Genomic DNA, 17,971 nt, shown 5'->3' with positions numbered 1-17,971 from the left:
TGTTGATGTGAGTTGTTTTTGATCTCATTGAGTTTTTTTCAGAAGTACCACCCTGAATTCTCTGTCATTTAAGTCGCATATTTCTATCTCTGTAAGTTTATTTTCTGGAGATTTTTCTCTTTCTTTCTGAAATGCCTTGTCACCTTGGTTGTTCATGTTGTTTAATGGACTATTTCTGCGCCTGGGCCTTAATGGAAGTCTATTCTGTTGTTTTTCCAGAAAGAAGATTTATTATATAAAGGTCTCTCTTTAACCTGCTGCAAATAAGGTGCTCTTCTTTTGTTTTCCAGTAGGTGGCGTCTAAGCCTCTTAGATCCTTGCTTTAGATAAAGCCTAAATGTCTTTTTTATTTTCTTGTAGATATTTAATCACACTTGCTACTCTCAGTTTCAGTCCCTGTCAGTGTTAGCAACAGTTTTGGTAGTGTTTGCTCAGACCTTGCTGGGGTTCCGCAGTGTTCGGTCTTGGAGGGTATGTGGGGAGGGGCCCTCTGTTTTGGGGTTTGGGGTCTGCTGCTCAGCCTCAGTTTTGCAACCGAGCAGGTAAAAATCAGCTGTTGTTTCTCTGCTGTCTCGTTCCGCTTCTCTGCTTTCTGCCCTGATGCCTGGGCCCTGGTGCCAGCTGCTAGAAGTTCCAGCACTTCCAGGTAGGTCGATCAGGGTAGTCGCCACACCTTTACTCCTCCCCTTCTCCTGCAAAGAGCTTTGGCGGCTTCTTTATTTCTCCAAGTCCACCGCCTGACACCCGTGGTTCTGATCTGTGGTAGCTTTTATGTGCAGATCTCATGTTCAGACATGCTTGTGTGAAGTTTGGGTGTTTTTTGTTGAGTTTTAGATGTTCAGCTCATTGTTGTTTCTGGGAGAGAGATCTGAGGATGTCTCTTACTCCGTCATGTTTCCTTGCCATATCCGAGATTTCTTTATATATTCTAGCAAAAAGTTATTTATCAGAAATATGATGTGTAATTAATCTCTCCCAGTCTGTGCTTTTCCTTTTATTAACACTGTCTTTTAAAAGCAGTTCTTAATTTTGATGAAGTCCTATTTTATATTTTTATGGATTGTGCTTTTAGTGTTATAACTAAGAATTCTTTGCCTAACCCAAGATCACAAAGATAGCCTCCAATGTTTTCTTCTAGAAGTTTTAAAGTATTAGGGTTTACATTAAAGTCTATCTATAATCCATCTTGAGCTAATTTTTGTATGTGGTATGAGATATGGATTAAGGTTCATTCTATTTTATGTTTTGCATATGACTATCCAAATGTTCTAGCATCATTTATTGAAAAGATTCTTGTTTCTTCATTGAATGGCCTTTGTACTTCTGTTGAAAATCAATTGACTACATAAGTGTAGGTTATTTTTTACTCTCCATTCTATTCTGTTGATATATTTGTCTAAACTTTTGCCAACACCACATTGTCTTGAAAACTATAATTTCACATTAACTCTTGAAATCATGTAGTGTTCGTCTTCCAACATCTTTCTTGTTCAAAATCGTTTTGTATCTGCTGCTTCCTTTGCCTTTCCATGTAATTTTTAAATTAGATTAGCAATTTTTATAAAATATCCTGCTAGTGTTTGGATTTTGATTGCATTGAATCTATAAATCATTTTGGGGAGAATTGACATCTTAACAATGTCGTGTCTTCCCTGTCCATGAACAAGATATAACTCTCCATTTCTTTTTGTTTTAGGGGAGCTATTACAAATGATACTTTTTCAAATTTCGATTTTTAATTGTTCATTAAAGATTATATAAATGTGATCAACCTTTTTATATTGGCCTTGTATTCTGCAGTTTTGCTAAATTCTCTTACTATTAGTAGTAACTTAAATAGATTCTTTGTGATTTTTTTGGAGACAATCATATCATGTATTAAATCAAGACAGTTTTATTTTTTTATCCAACAGATGTGCTTTTTACTTCTTTTTCTTACCAGATTTCACTGGCTAGTACCTCCAAGAGTGATGAAATAGACATCCTTGCATAATCCCCAATCTTAGGAGGAAAGTGTTTTTTTTGTTTTTTTTTTTGCCATTAAGTATGATGTTAGCTGTAGGTTTTTTTTTAATTTAATTTTATTATTCGTTTCAAGTATGTAGTACATTGGTTAGACATTTATATAGTTTACAAAACGATCCCCCTAATTGCTCTTTCTCTCTGGCTCTCCACCTAGCCATTACATTAATGCTAACTGCGTTCCCTATGCTGTGCTCCCCATCCTCATGACCATCTATCAACTGCTAATTTGTACTTCTTTAACTCTTCACCCCTTTAGGCCAGCCCCCAAAACTCCCCCTCTCCTCTGGCCATCACCAGATTGTGAATTCATATGGTATTTATCTTTCTCTGTCTGACTTACTTCACTCAGCATAATAACCTCTAGGTCCATCCATATCATTGCAAATGGTAGGATTTTATTTTATTTTTTTAATGACAACTGTAGGTTTTTTTGTAGATTCCCTTTATCAAGGCGAGGAAGGCCCTTTTCTGGATTGTTTAGAGTTTCTGTCATAGATGGATATAAAATGTTGTCAAATGCTTTTTCTGAATCTTTTGCAATGATTACATGGTTTTTCTCCTCTGGTTGGTTGATATGGTAAATTGCATTGATTGAATTAATGAATGTTGAATTTTCAGAATAAATCCTACTTGCTCATAAAGTATTATCCTTTCAATTTATTGTTGGATTTAATATGTTAAAATGTTGTTGAGAATTTTTGTATCTATGTTCATGAGAGATATTGGTATGTAGATTTTTTTCCCTTGTAATATCTGTATCTGGTTTTAGTATCAGTGTAATGCCTACATCAAAAATTCGGTTGGGAAGCACTCTCTCCTTTTCATTTCTCTGAAATATTCGGTAGAATGTTAGTTAGAATTCACAATGAAGCTATCTGGCCCTGGTGTTTTTTTTTGAGCGAAGTTTTTAACTACAAATTCAATTTCTTTACAAGATATATGATTATTCAGGTTATTGATCTCTTTTTGAGTGAGCTTTAATAATTGTGTCTTTCAAAGAATTCATGCTTTTCATTTAAATTGTTAAATTAGCTGGTATAAAGTTATCCATAATATTCCCTTTTTATCTTTGAAATATTTATATGATTTATAATGCAGCCCTCTCTTTTATCATTATTTGTAATTTGCATCCTTTCTCTTTTTAGCTTTGTTAGTCTTGCTAGAGGTTTATCAATTTTATTGTTCATCTTAAAGAACCAGGTTTTATTCTCATTGATTTTTCCTACTGATTTTCTGTCTTCAATTTCATTAATTTCGGTTTTTTATTATTTCTCCTATTTGCTGTTAGTTTGTTTTGTTCTACTTTTTCTAGTTTCTTAAGGTGTTGATTTAAGGCTTTTCTCCTTTTCTAACATAGGTACTTAGTGATATCAACTTCCCTTTAAGTACTTCTTTAGCTGCATTTTGTATGTAGTGTTTTCATTTTCATTTAGTAAAAATATTTTCTAATTTCCCTTTTCTTTTTCTCTTCAACTCATGGGCTATTTATAAGTTATCAGCATATTAAAAGTGGTTGTATTCTTGTGCCTGATTTGTGTGTAATGTTTCTTTATTCTATATACTTTTATGTCTTTATTTTGTTCTTTTTGTGTGTTTGTATATGTTTTTCAATTTTCTACATTGAACATGCATTACTTTTCTAATTAGAAAATAATCACCATAAAATAACACTCTACATTTTGTAGCATTTTATAATTTACAGAGAGCTACCCCTAATCGTCCAACATCTGGGAGAGAAACATATAATCCATATGTCATAGATGTTAAAAAATGAGATTGATAGAGTTTAAATGACTTGCTCAGTGCCATACAGCTAGAGTAAGTAAGGATTCAAACCCAGATTTTATGACTCATTCAGAAGAAGTTGGAAATAAAGATTTGAAAAGTAAATTGGAATTTAGGGTAGTTGGAAAGAATCGTAGAGTGTTTTTGAAGCAGCATGCAACTTGAGAATCTCTGATTACTAGTGAAGTTGAACATCTTGTCCTGTTTATTGCCTGTTCCCATTTCTTCTTCTCTAAACTGCCATTCATAGCCTCAGACCATTTTTCTATTGGATTTGTTAGCCCTTTATTGATTGATTCGACTGATTAAAATATTTCAGATATTAACACTTTATTTGTTGGAACTATCTTCTCCCAATTTCTAGCTTATCTGTCTTTTCTTTATTATTTCAATTCTGGTAATCATGGAAATGTGTTTATTTTGAGGAATCTTGGTTTATTTTAACTGTGTATGATGGGAAGCAGAAGATAGAAGATGGGATTGGAAGACAAACTATATGGTTTGGAAATTCATTTACCAATAATTTTTTGATTGCTTACATTTATTGGCCACGGTGTGCTAGGCCATGCGATAGACTGAGAGTAAAGAAAAAATGGTACCTACTTGTTAGGACCTTTCACCCTGACAGAGGAATACAACACATAAAATAAGACAAATAACATAGTATGTACTCAAGTAACTATGGTCCAAGATTAGCTGTGACTATCAAAATTTCCATTTCAGCAAAAGGAAGGACACATTACTTTTGAGTTAACTGGGAGTTGTTTATGCAAGAAGTCTATAAGTTGATTGAGAAAGAAAACTGTGTGTATTTTTGCCTAACATTTTATCTTTAACACTTAGCATAGTGCCTGACAGAGTAGATGCTGAAGTATTTGTTTAATGATTGAATTATGTTAGCATATGGGGCAAAGTCATTTATAGGGATCTAACACAATGTATTTAGTCCATCATCCCTATACCACCACCAGGCAGATAGATCTGAGAATGTTCTGATAGATCAGCGTTTTAGACATTAGTTTGCTTTTCCAAAGCAAGGAAGGACAACCTTTTCCAAAAGGACACATGACATACTCCCTTATCTTAACATTTTAACAGAGCATTAGTCAAGATTTTGACTTCAGTGTCAGTGAAAACTGAGTTTGAGTCTTGTGTCAGTTACTTATTGGTTATATGACCCTTGATTTGCATCATCTATAGCATTAGACAATAGATTAGTGCCCATCTTACTAGGTCATTGTGGGACAAAATAAACAAAGCATGTAAAACTCTGAGCCAATAGTAGGGGTTCTGTCAATATTACCTATTCCTCTTTCCTTGATATACACTAAAATGGGTGGAACCTGTGATTGCCTTTGGCTTTTGTGACTTGATTCATATTTTCTAACAGGCATGTTCTCCATCTCTTTCCTCACAGATTCAGAGACATATTGTGTTTTTCAAGACAAGAAGTATAGAGTGGGTGAGAGATGGCATCCTTACCTGGAACCATATGGGTTGGTTTACTGTGTGAACTGCATCTGCTCAGAGGTACATTTTCTCATGACATGTGATTTCCCAGTTAGCTCCTCAGCATGCAGAGGTGCTTTCAGGGCCCAGATGGCCAGGGAACATGGTGTTAAAGCCTAAAAGAAGTTAATCAGATCACAAGGAAAAATACACATCTTCTATCTCCCTCTGTTGCCTTTTGGCTTGATTTTCATGAGATTTCCGAGTATTTGCTATGGACAGATACTTATGGTCTCTTAGCCAAATGGCATAGGACATGGTATGAGAAGGCGGAATAGCTTGACAGTGGGAGTGGAGAGAAAGCTCAATATAATGCCTAGATTGTAAGACAAGACCATTTTTTTTTGGAAACCATTTTTAGGGTTTGCCTTTAAATAAGAGATCAGGACAGACTATATACTGGTTCATTGGGAGAGCGTATTTTATATTATCTCAGACAATAACTAAGATTGAGATTGGGAAGCCTTGGCTTGTACCTGGTGAGGATTAGAGTTCCTTGGCTTGGCCTTGGCTCCTGTCCGGTTACTCAAAGAGGTATTTGGACAACTTGAATGCCATCTTTGCAATAGAGGAAGCAGATAGTTCCATTTTCTTTCCATGGCCTTGACCCAGGACCACAGTTCTTTCTGAACAAACCTCAATCATTATACCTATAGTTTCTCAACTTCAGCAGCATTGACGTTTGGGGACAGGTAATCCCTTGCTGTGGAGGCTGTCTTGTGCATCATAGGATACCTAGCGGCATCCTTGGCCTCTACCTACTAGATGCCAGTAGCACTAAACCCAATTGTGACAAGTGAAAATGTCTCCAGACATTGCCAGAGTTACCTAGGGGATGAAATAATCCCTGGTGGAGATCCACTGCATTAAGGAAGTTAAGAAGGGAGGCCCTGAGAATTAAGAATTCTGAACATATAAGAAAGAATTTTCAGGGCCAACCTCTCACTTGAGAACTCATAGAAGAATTGCCACTCCCCTCTAGTGCCCAGGTAGAACAGGAGTAGTCACTTGCAAGCCTGATTCTTTTGCCATTTGAACGGAAAATTGGAGTTTCAGAATTTTGAGCATGTGGAAACTTAACCTTCAGGCCATTATCAGGTGGTGTTAAGAGGTTGCAGGGTTCTAAAGTCAAGACAGACCAAATTTACAACTCTGGCTCTGCCACCTATGAGCCATGTTACATCGGACAAGTTACATAACCTCTCTGAGATTCTTTCAGCTTATTTAAAATGGGATAATGATATTACTTATTTCATAGGGTTGTGGTAAAGATTACATTCATGAATTCATTTCAGTCACCTAAAACAGTGATTGCTCATGACCAACATTCAAAAAATAATAACTACTATTGTCATCATCATCTTCATCATCATCATCATCATTATCATTATGGTTATCATTATTTTTATGAATTGATTAACTCTAGAACAGAATTCAGTATAAAGCATTAAGTGGGATCAGTTTAGTCCTTAGCCAGGTGTGGTTTCAGATGTACTTTGATCTCAGTTCAAGATCATACCACCTGGCTCTGAGGAGTGTGACATATAAGGAGGCTCTGTGGTATTTCCAAATGCTGGGCAGTGAAAATGTTAACATGTTCCCTGTGCCAACAGCTCAAGTGCTTTTCTCTATCCCCTTCATCACCTTCTTCCCCCACAGCAGCCTGAGAGAAGGAATCCTCGCTTCAAATGAATTATAGATGGAAAATGTTAACACAAAATTGATTCCCAAAGTCTTCCTTTATTCTAGCAATTGTTGAGAGTTGTCAGAACTATGGTTCTTCTAATTGTAAATCAGGCAGGGACTCAGTTGGCCCACCCAGGCATACTAGCTAATCAACTCAATTTAAAACTCGCATTTTTGCTCAGGAAAACTTTTTTACTGAAAAAGGAAGTGACAAAAGGAAGCAGTCAACCTACTGGATCAAAGCAGGGTTATATGGAATCAAAGATACATGTGCCAAAGGCACCTCCTTGTCCAGATATTGATAGCAGCTTAGGGGACCAACACTCATTATCCCTTCTCTTCCATGGCGTTGGGCAGGTGATTATGAAATCAGACTAAGCTCTTGGAAAAGATGTTCAGTTAGAGTTGGGCAATAGTAGAAATGCCAAAGAGCCAAGCCAGAAGAAGCCTCCCACAGTTAGTGAGAGGCTTTGAAAACTGTAGCAGTACTGATTCCAGCCTTAGAAAAATATACCAACAAGCTATCAACCAACCAAGCAGAGATGCTAGTGATGAGAAAAGGAAAGAAAAATGTTGATTTCATTCAGCTTCTCAGGAATGCATTATTCACTGTCTGGGTGAGTCCCTGCATGACTGTTTCCCAAACTGGCATGATCCCAGTGACCTTTGAAAGACATTTAGTTTTCACTTATTGCCTCCTCTCTTTCAGAATGGGAATGTGCTTTGCAGCAGAGTCAGATGTCCAAGCCTTCACTGCCTTTCACCTGTGCATATTCCTCATCTGTGCTGCCCTCGCTGTCCAGGTAAACTGATTTGCCTCTTTCTTTCTCAGCTGTGGTTCTCCTTCCTCCCTTTTCCAGCCAACTCACTCAATCTCCTTAATTCCCCAGAAGCGAAACTTCCAGACAGAAATAACAATAGGATACTTTTAGGCAGCCCACACCGGCCCCTAAATACCTTTTATAGCCCATGTGGGGCACATTCTAGGCTCTAATAAGTTATTGAGTACCCAGTAACAGATTTTCATTGGGCTTTTAATCATTTGAAAGTGGATGTCAATTGGGGGAAGGGAATTGTGGCCCAGAGATTTTCTTCTGTAAATAGTCTCTTCCTACCGTGGGCAGTGGGCACCAGAGAAATTGTAGCATGGCAGCACATGTCCTCTGCCATTAGTGCTGGAATTGCATGCAAGCATAGTTTCTAAATGATGGGGGGCTATTCATAAATCAAAGGAGCTGAGGTAGTGAGGTTTATGACAGTATAAAGCTGCTTTCTTGCCGAATAGTCACCTTCTCCAGACTGTAGTTATTATGTACACATTGTTAAGAGCAAATAAAAGGGGGAGGTGTGGAGAGACTTTTTCACAAGGCTATTAGGATGTCTACTTTTCACAGTTTGTGGATAGGGTGTTTGTCTAAGGCAGGAGCTCCCTCAATGACACTTTGTTTACATCTCACTGGAGCCTGGCTCCCATACCAGAGGTGTGCAAGTGTGGAATGATTCAAAGAATGCCTGTGGGCCTGAGAGCAGTCCTAGCAAAAGGCAACAGTGTTGGGCTATGGGCAGTAGAAGCCTTGCAAATTGTGTCTTTTCTCTTTCCTTTTAGGACAGGGGTCCTGGATTTGAGGTCCATGGGTGGATATTATGGAATCAGGGAACTCTTTAAAATTATTTTCAGTTTTTGGTGTAACCATGTATACATATTAATTCCTTTAGAAAGAATCCATATCTTTATTGGTATTCCTAAAGTGGCTATACATGACCTTAAAAATGTCAAGAACCACTAGTCTAGAGCATACATAAATGGTACTTTTTTAAGTAGTAAAGAACTTCCAGAACTTGTAAGGGAGAAACCTAAAATATTAGAGGAAAAATGGTAGGAATGAGGTTAAGAATGAGATTCAATGAAAACTCAGTTAACTGAAATGTTACAAGAATGGAGTTTTTGTTTAATGGAAAAGAAATTCCCAACTTTTTTTGTCACTATCTATATGAAGTATACTTTCCTGCATCTGTTGAACACAAGGGATTCCTTACTAGCAAGAGATTCCTTACCAGATGGAAAAAGATCGTGCCATGTCACAGGTTTCTCATGCTGACTATAGGTGATGATAGTTTACACTTCAAGATGTCAGAGACTGACTCAGCATATGATCAACTTGATTTTTGGAACCCATCCCTAAATGAATGGGCTTTAATATTTTTGTATGTGTTTTTTGCTTCTACTTTAAGTGGATTACAGGAGTATAGTATGGGAGGAGTTCTGGTAGATGGGAGTAGTTTCTGATAAGGAGGCTAATCTGGAGAGATTTTTTTTTTTAATCTGCCAGGCTGCTTGTCAAAGAGCCTTATAAAATCTTATTTTTCCCAGAGGACTCCAAAAGTGGTCCAATGTCATAGGAATTTATCTAAACTGCTATATAGAGATTGTTCTTCTCCCTAAAGGAGGTTGAGACATAACGCAGACACAGAGCATAAGGGGGAAGAGCATTGAATGGAGTATGGCTGTCATTTACTCCAGCTGCATAAAAGGAAGCAAGTATTGAGGAAAAAGGAAAGTATAAGCTAGCAGTTATTTTGAGAGAAAAAGAGTTAAAAATTGAGGTCAAAAATCCCAGAAAAGAGAAAATTGAAGGAAATAAATATGTTGTCTTAAAGACTTAAGAAGCACATTTCATGGAGTATAGAAACCAGCTGTTCATTTTCTTTTCCTTCTTGTCCTTGCAGATCACTTTCTTGTGAGTTCATTTTTTTTCTTGTCAACTATAACCTTTAACACTTTTTCCTGTGGGTAGTGGTACTAAAGTTCTTTAATCCTTATATACAAAAATGTCTTTATTTTGCCTTCAGTCTTTTTTGGGGGGTGGGGGGATTTGGGCTTTGTTTTGCATTTTATGAGGCCTCAGTGTCCACATACGTATGTTTTTTATTCAATTACAGTTGACATTTAATATTATTTTATATTAGTTTCGGGTACACAGCATAGTGGTTAGACATTTGTATAATTTATGAAGTGATCTCTCCAATTATAGTCTAGAACTCATCTGGCACTATACATAGTTATTACAGTATTATTGACTATATTCCTTCCCTATGCTGTACTTTACATTCCTGTGACTATTTTGTAAATGCCAATTTGTACTTCTTAATCTTTTCACCTTTTTTACCCAGCTCCCCAACCCATCTCCCATCTGGCAACCATCAGTTTGTTCTCTGCATCTATGAGTTTCTGTCTGTTTTGTTTGTTCATTTATTTTCTTTGTTAGATTCCGCCCTCATTCTTAAGTAATAATTTGGCTGGGTATAAAATTATAGGTGAATGTTCATTTTTCCTTCAGCACTTCAAAGATACTGATAAATAGTTGGTTGACTTCCTTTGTTTGTGGATAAGAAGTCTGCTATTTGGTTGTAATTTTTTGCTGTTTGTAATTCTTTTGTGGGTAACTTGTTTTCCCCTTCTTCTAGCTTTTGAGATTTCCTCTTTTTCTTTGATGCACACAATGAAGTGTGTATGTATGATTTATTTAGCCTGCTCAGCACATGATTATTTTAGCCAAAGGACTCAAATTTCTTTTTAGTTTTTAGTCATTAGTTTTGTGAAAATTACCTCTCTTCCATCTATTTTTTTTTATCATCCTCAAAGTTATCTTTGGAGCATGTTGTTGCTGCTCATTTAATTGATCCTGTATCTCTTAATGTCTTCTTAATTTTTTCCACCCTGGTATATTCTGCATAATGATATATCACTTCAATTTTGTCCTCCAATTCATGAATTCTTTCTTCAGATTTTTAATGCCTACTATTTAGGTCATATGTTAGGTTTTTTATTGTTTTATTTTCAATATCTATATTTTCCCCAAGTTTTTAAATTATATTTAAAATCTGCGCAAGGTGCTGTTTTATACCCCCCCCCCCATCATTGTTTCTTGGGATCTCATTCTCTTCTTTATTTCTTTAAGGTATTTAAATATTTAAACTCCATTTCAGATTTGTATTTTTTTCAGCTGTGAATTCTCACTTCTGTTTGGATTTTCGATAGCTTTTCTTAGTTACAAATTCCCCCTTGTTTTCTAAAATTTTTGTTTAAAAGCTCATCAATCATGGGGGTTTTATTCTTGCCTTCTTTCCTGGTAGAATGGATGTTTCAGGCCTTACAGTTCATTGAACTTTAAACCAGGTCATGTATTAGTGTTTCATCTTGGTCTTCCTCATGCCTGGATGGCTTATCTCTACCTCTGTTTTCTTGTGCAGTGCTAGTCCCTGATAATGATCTTGGACTGGAATCTCAGCTACAGTTGCCTGCTTTGGTCAACCAGACCATCTGAGGGAAATACTTGGGGTGGGCAGAGCTATGTCAGCCCTGTTTACATGTGAGAAATATGACCCAGATTTACAAAGTAATCTAATTGTAGGCTGTAGTTCTTGCTCAGCTATCTGGCCCCAACTATCTGTATCCGGTCCCAACTGCCAATGGACCATATGTTTTTGGCCTCCATTTATTGCTGTACTTTCTTTCTGTTTTATTCCATAGGAATCCTCTTTTGTTTCTGAGTATGATTATGCAGTTTTAAAGTTTGTTTATTTATTTTTAATTTTACATTTCATCTCTCTTCTTTGTTTGAAAAAGAGCAAGGAGTTTTCTCACATACTGTCTCTGCCATACTGAAATGGAATGCAAACCGGCTATTCTTTCTTTCTGTTGAAGATAAAACAAGAGTAAATGGGTTTAAACCATAGTAGAGAAGAATGGAGTTTGATAAAAGGAAGAACTTTAGGATTGAGTGATTGTTAAATCCTCGAATAAATTGACTAAGGAAAATTTTAGTCTCTTTGCGGCATATTTCTGGAAATCAAAAAGTACCCACCCATCTAAGTAGAGTTGACACAGTTATGCTTTAAGGCAGGGCAGTGGATATAATGACTCCTCTGTATTCCTTCCACCCCAGTGATTATTAGGCATGAGAAAACTCATGCCTTCAGGGCCACAAGAATGTTTTGTCAAAGGAAGGGCTCCAGTTTTCTATCGTAACCTGATGCAAGGCACTATGATGAAAATGTCCTCGCTTAAAGTAGAATATTTAAAGCTAAGATGATGAACAAGTTCTATATCAAAAAGAGAAAACGAACGAGGAAACCATATACCCATTGCTTTGGTTTTACATATTATCCTATAAGAGTATCAACTTCAGAGAGTGTTCACCTGGGTAGTGATGGACTCGATTGGCAAGTCCTACAAGTCGTGCCTAGAGCTCATCTCCCATTCAATGGGACAGAGGAGCCACTGTCTCATTATTTGTTTCTGTGTTTCCCATGGCTTTGGCTTTCTAAACTCCCCACCCTTGCAGTTTCCAAGGTTCATACGTGCATTTCAGGTTGTCTTCTGTAGCTCCTGCTAAACTGTGGAAGTCAGAGTATGAAGACTGCTTTTCCAGAATTGCAAGAGAGAAACATATACTGATTCCCATGAAGAGCAAATAAGTACTTCCCAAGTCTCCATGGTAGACGTTAAGTCTTGGTCACGTACAACAGGGCTCTACTGGGCCAAAATAGGCTGATGCTTCATTGAGGCTAGAAGATACTTAATGGAAAAAGTCAAGACTTCACGGAAGTCAGAAAAGTCTTTAAATCAATCTGTTTCTAAGCAAGACTCTGTAGTCCCCAATAATAAGAGATTTATAAGAATGAAATTCCACATCTTCTCTTTGGGGAGAGTGGAGTGGTAAAGGTGAGAGAGGAGAAGAAAGAATATGACTTCTTTACATTTTTTCTTGATATATAATTTTATCACCAAAAGAAGACTGTTTCATAATGACCAAGAACCTAAATCATGATATTATCTAAGAGTTTTTTAATGACAATTCCATTAAGAATTCGCTCTTTGGAATTAATAAAAAGTTCCCTTAGAGGTATTCTACCATTCTCAGATCATTAAAGAGTTGTTATAAAATTGCCAGAATATCTGATTTGATCTGTTACCAGAGACCTAATCCACAGTGTTCCCTTTTGGCTAAGTGTGAAATATTTAGCTCTATGATATGGTTTTAGTATGGACAATGACAGTGTGGCTTTGCCAGAAGAGCCATCCCACACCCCAGCCTTTTACATTCAAGCTAGGTTAAGGAAACAGCCTTTCTAGTGATGCACTGTAGTCTGTGTATTCTTGAAAGGAAAAGCTAGAAGCCCAATGCCACTTTCCTCTCAACAAGAGTTGGGTTGTGAGCTAGCTAGTGAATACAGACATTTGTACAATACTATAATATTTGCATTTCTGAAAATCTTCACATTCTGCAGAATTGTACACTGAAAAGTAATAGGGCTTAAGGAATAAACAGGATTGGAGAAAACAGTTAGAAACTTATGCAACTTTGTAACCAGAGTACTAACAAAACAATTATACAAATAAAAAGCTAGCACAGTTTAAAAAGGCATCTTAGATTTCTAATATAAAAGAATATTAGTCTAAGTATAAACTTTATCTCTTAAAATGGTGACATTAGCTTGAAGGAAGAGGATGTAGGAAGGATTTAGGCTTTTTAGTTACAGAGACGAGAAAAATGCACAAAGATCAGAGAGAATCATGTAATAAGCACTTATAAGACAGAGTTTATAATCAAACTAAGCTAAGAGGAAGAATGTGAGGTGAATGAGAATAGGATAGAGTACTGTATTCTTTGACAGTTTGCTGATTTCAGTTGTGTTGGTATACTTGGCATTCAGCTTCTGTCACTCGATGGTGCAAAATATTAATTTTCTGGGAAAAATCATGTATGAACCAATGCAATTTCTGTATTATACCAACATCATTCTCTTATTGATCACTTGTATATGAATAAGTTTAGATTACAGAAATGTATACTGTAACAGAAGTGAACTATATAAGATGAAGTAATATGGGAATTTGACTTTAACAGTTTAGAGTGAGAGTTGCAAGTCGCTGGACCATTCTAATCTGTTTTTTGTTTTTTTGTTCGTTTGTTTGTTTGTTTTTTGTTTTTGTTTTTTTGGTCTGTGATCTCTACACATTTTTTTCTTCTTTCCTCCAATCTTCTACATTTATATAAAAAGGGAATCTAGTTCTTTGACCATGTCCATATTCGTGACTTTCAGTGTTACAGTATTCAAGCAGACAGGAGTTTATTGCTCCCTCCAGTTTTATTTTTTAAGGGAAAAATTTCAAGGGGGATTTATTTATCTTTTATTATAGTAAAATACACACAGTATAAAATTTATGATTTTAAAGTGTTCTATTCAGTAGCATTAATATTAATGACAGATTTCTGATTAAGATGGCATAGATGGTAGATGTTGTGCTCACTTCCTCTTATGGCCACATCAAAATTATAAAGAAACTACAAAAAAACCACCACTGGGAGTTACCTGAGTTCTGGCTGAACAGAACTCCTACAACTGGGGATATACAAAAGAGGTCACCTTAAGACTGGTAGGAGAGGTGGAGACATGTAATGGGCTGGTCCCACAACCACATGTGGTGGATGAAAATCAGAAGAGTTATCTTGACTGCAGAGCCCCCTGCCCTCCCTGAGGAACAAGGGGACCCAGCCCCACACCAGGCTCCCTAATCCAGTGTTCCAGTGCTGGGAAGAGAAATATCAACAACCTCTGGCTGTGAAAACCAGTGTGGATTGTGGCTGAGTGAGACTGAGGGCTGTGGGAGTCACAGATGTTCCTTTTGTGGGGCCTGCATATGACTTACTCTCTGACAGACTCACTTGCTCTGAGCTCCAGTGCTGGGGCAGCTGCTTGAAGAGTGCCACGGACACATGGGGAGGAACCGAGTTGTCTGGCTTCTGGGAGAGGGCTGGAGGGGGGGCTTTCTCCAGGACAGAAGTGAAGGAAGTATCCATTGTCCCCTTGTTAAACCTGCTCACGTACCAGCATGAAGATGCAGGCAGCCACCATATCTCAGTCTCCATCAACCTGGCTACCACAGGTTGCCCTGCCCTGGTTATTCCCTGAGATACCAACCCTCCCAACATGCAGCACACCCAAGATGCCTCCAGTGGTTTATTATAAATGGCCTGTCTTGGCTCATTCTACAAAATTTCCTAAAATCTCTCAAAGGTTCACAAAACCAAAAGAAGTAGCATCAGGCCTTGGCATGCCCTGTACCCCTTACTGAGCAGCTCCAACCCTGCCAATAGCAGCAGCCAGCCTCGGTTACTGGCTTGGCCCTTCAAGGCACTGATAAGCCCAGCATGGGTGGCAGCCATCTGCAGTTTCCTTAGTGACTCTTAACAGGTGGCTCTGGAGGTGCACAGGCTGTAGCTGAACTTGGCTTGAAGCTGGAGGAGGCCCTTGGGCGGACATAGCCAGTGGCTTGCTTCGACCTGCATCAGAGCCTGAGCACCACCCAGGGTTGCATCTAAAGAGGACACACCCGAAGAGCAGGCTGGGCAGGGACCAGAGCCCTGCTAAAGTGAATTCTCCTCTGTAGGGTGGGCCCCTTACTGGCCAATCCTCACACCCATTCACACCAAGGGTCAATCTCTCCCATTGAAATGAAAACAACAACTAAGGCTCAACTACATCAGGAGGGCACATACAACCCAAACAAGGGACACACATTGAACACCTCACTCAGGTGACCAGAGAACACTGTGCCACTGGGCCCCACAGGACACCTACTACATAAAGCCACTCTATTAAGCCCTGGAGACTTAGGATCCCTACCTAATACATTGAAACCAATGCAGGGAGGCAGCCAAAATAGGGAGACAAAGAAACATGTCCCACATGAAAAGAAAACAGAACAAAGCTCCAGATAAAGAACTAAACAAAATGGAGACAAGCAATCTACCAGATGCAGAGTTCAAAACACTGGTTATAAGGATACTCAATGAACTTAGGGGAAGAGTAGATGAACTCAATGAGAACTTTAACAAAGAGATAGAAAACATAAAAATGGAGATGGAAAACACAAAAGTCAGAAATAAAGAATATTATATCTGAGGTGAAGAGTACATTAGAAGGAAATATAGATTGAATGAAGCAGAGGATTGAATCAACAATTTAGAGGATAGAGTAGCGGAGAACACCCAATCAGAACAGCAACAAGAAAAAGGAATTAAAAAAATGAGGATAGTTTAAGATGCCCCTGGGACAACATCAAGAATATCAACATTCTCATAATAAGGGTACCAGAAGGAGTTTCTAGATTAGAGAAAGTTGAACAGGTTTCTTTTAATGCAGGACTTCCTAGAGCCTTTGATGTATTAATAATACACATTATGAATCTGCAAGAAAGGTATATGGGATACAGTATTTTCCAAATTTATTCAGCCATTGGACTGATTTTTCATTAAGCACTTTGCAAAATTAGTGTTCTTTAGTATATGTTTTAGAAAGTCTTATATTATGCCATTCAATTTCCAGAAGTTATTTCTATTATAGCAATAAGGTTTTGGTATATACAGTATCTTAGTTTGGAGAAGCTCATTAGGGTAATGGACCACTTTAGAACAAGACCCCAAACTAGTGTTATTCAAACTTTAATATGCTTAAGGATCACCTTGGGAGAATTGAAAAATGCAGGCTCCCAGATCCTACACTAAAAATTCTGATTGAGTTGACTTAAAGTGAATATTCTGCCCGTTAAACAAGGACCTTAATTCTAATGCAGTTGGACTGAAGATTGCACTATAGTAATAGGGCCCAAGGGAGATCTTGATAAAGAAGGTCAAGAGCACTGCCTACAAAGAGCAGTCCTGGGAAAGATCTTGGAGTAGAGATCCCTGTGCATCTGAAGAAGGCTAGAGGCATCACGACAACATTGTTTCTCTGATAGTGGGGAACATAAGCAACCTGGAAAAATACTTTGGCACTGTGACACTTCCTCAAGACCAAGCCTGCACACACTGTTCCATATGGCTGGCCTCCCTGCTTTTCAGGAGCTCCCATCGAAAGCCGTTCTTTTCTGCCATCTTCCACATTCAGAGCCCCTGCTTGTCATGTCCACAAAGAAGGACCCTCCGTGGGGAGCTCCCTGCTCAACTCCACCCATTGTCCATAACTTGTTGTTGGCAAGAAATGAATGGCATTTCTCGGAATTAGCCCAGGAATTTCTGCTGATAAACAAATGAAACTCTCAAAGGGAAAGGCAATCAACATAGTTTGAAATAAAATCAGTGTTTTCAGCTTACTCTGCTTTCAACTTAGTTTGAAATAAGAGTCAAATCTAGAGCATTTTAAAGAAAGGATTAGTAAAATGTTCTTTAGCGAGCTTTCTTCCTGGTTGCAGAGCTGACCCTTAAACCAGGGCCTACTCTCTGAGTAAGCAGAGCAGGTGAGTATTACCTTGATTTTCTGTGACCTGTGATTCCCGAGACCTGTCCAGCCAGCATTGTGTCAGTTTCCCTCTCCCCCACCTCACTTCCTTGCCAAGTTGCCTGATACCTAAGATTCTGTAATTATTACAACTTCATCTTTTGAATTGAGGCTTTGATTCCTGATAAATTCATCTATCTTTGAAAGTGGTCACTTACCTCTTAAATGAATAATTTTTAAATAACATTTTTATTTTTCAATAACAATTGATATAATATATTAGTTTTGGTGTACAAATGATGATCAGACATTTATATAATTTATGAAATGATCACCTCGACAAATCTAGTACCGATCTGACACCATAGAGTTATTACAATAATATTCACTATATTCCTTAGCTATACTTTACATCCTCATAACTATTTTGTAACTACTAATTTGTACTTCTCGATCCCTTCCCACTTTATCCTGAAACTCCCTCCCATCTGGCAACCATGAAAATGATCTCTGTATCTATGAGTTTGTTTTATTTTGTTCTTTAAATTCCACATGTAATTAAAATCATATGGCATTTGTCTTTCCCTGTTTGACCTACTCCACTCAGAAAAATACCCTCTAGGTCCATCCATGTTATTGCAGATGGCAAGATTTCATTCTTTTTTTTTTTTTTTTTATTTAC

General features: G+C 37.6%; 1 protein-coding gene across 2 annotated transcripts in view; it reads left to right on the top strand.

Annotated features, from left to right (window-relative positions):
• The window catches only part of CHRDL1 (chordin like 1), a 136,641-nt gene that overhangs the window by 34,386 nt on the left and 84,284 nt on the right, over positions 1-17,971 (top strand). For both annotated transcript variants that reach the window (XM_006917270.3, XM_006917269.3), the window contains exons 2-3: positions 5,228-5,340; positions 7,715-7,808. In XM_006917270.3, coding sequence (XP_006917332.2) covers positions 5,228-5,340; positions 7,715-7,808 — 207 coding nt within the window. The remainder of the gene's footprint in view (positions 1-5,227; positions 5,341-7,714; positions 7,809-17,971) is intronic.

This window comes from Pteropus alecto, unplaced genomic scaffold, assembly GCF_000325575.1.
Source record: "Pteropus alecto unplaced genomic scaffold, ASM32557v1 scaffold107, whole genome shotgun sequence".
In the NCBI taxonomy this organism is placed as follows: Eukaryota; Metazoa; Chordata; class Mammalia; order Chiroptera; family Pteropodidae; genus Pteropus; species Pteropus alecto.
This window is presented reverse-complemented; position numbering and strand designations above follow the sequence as displayed.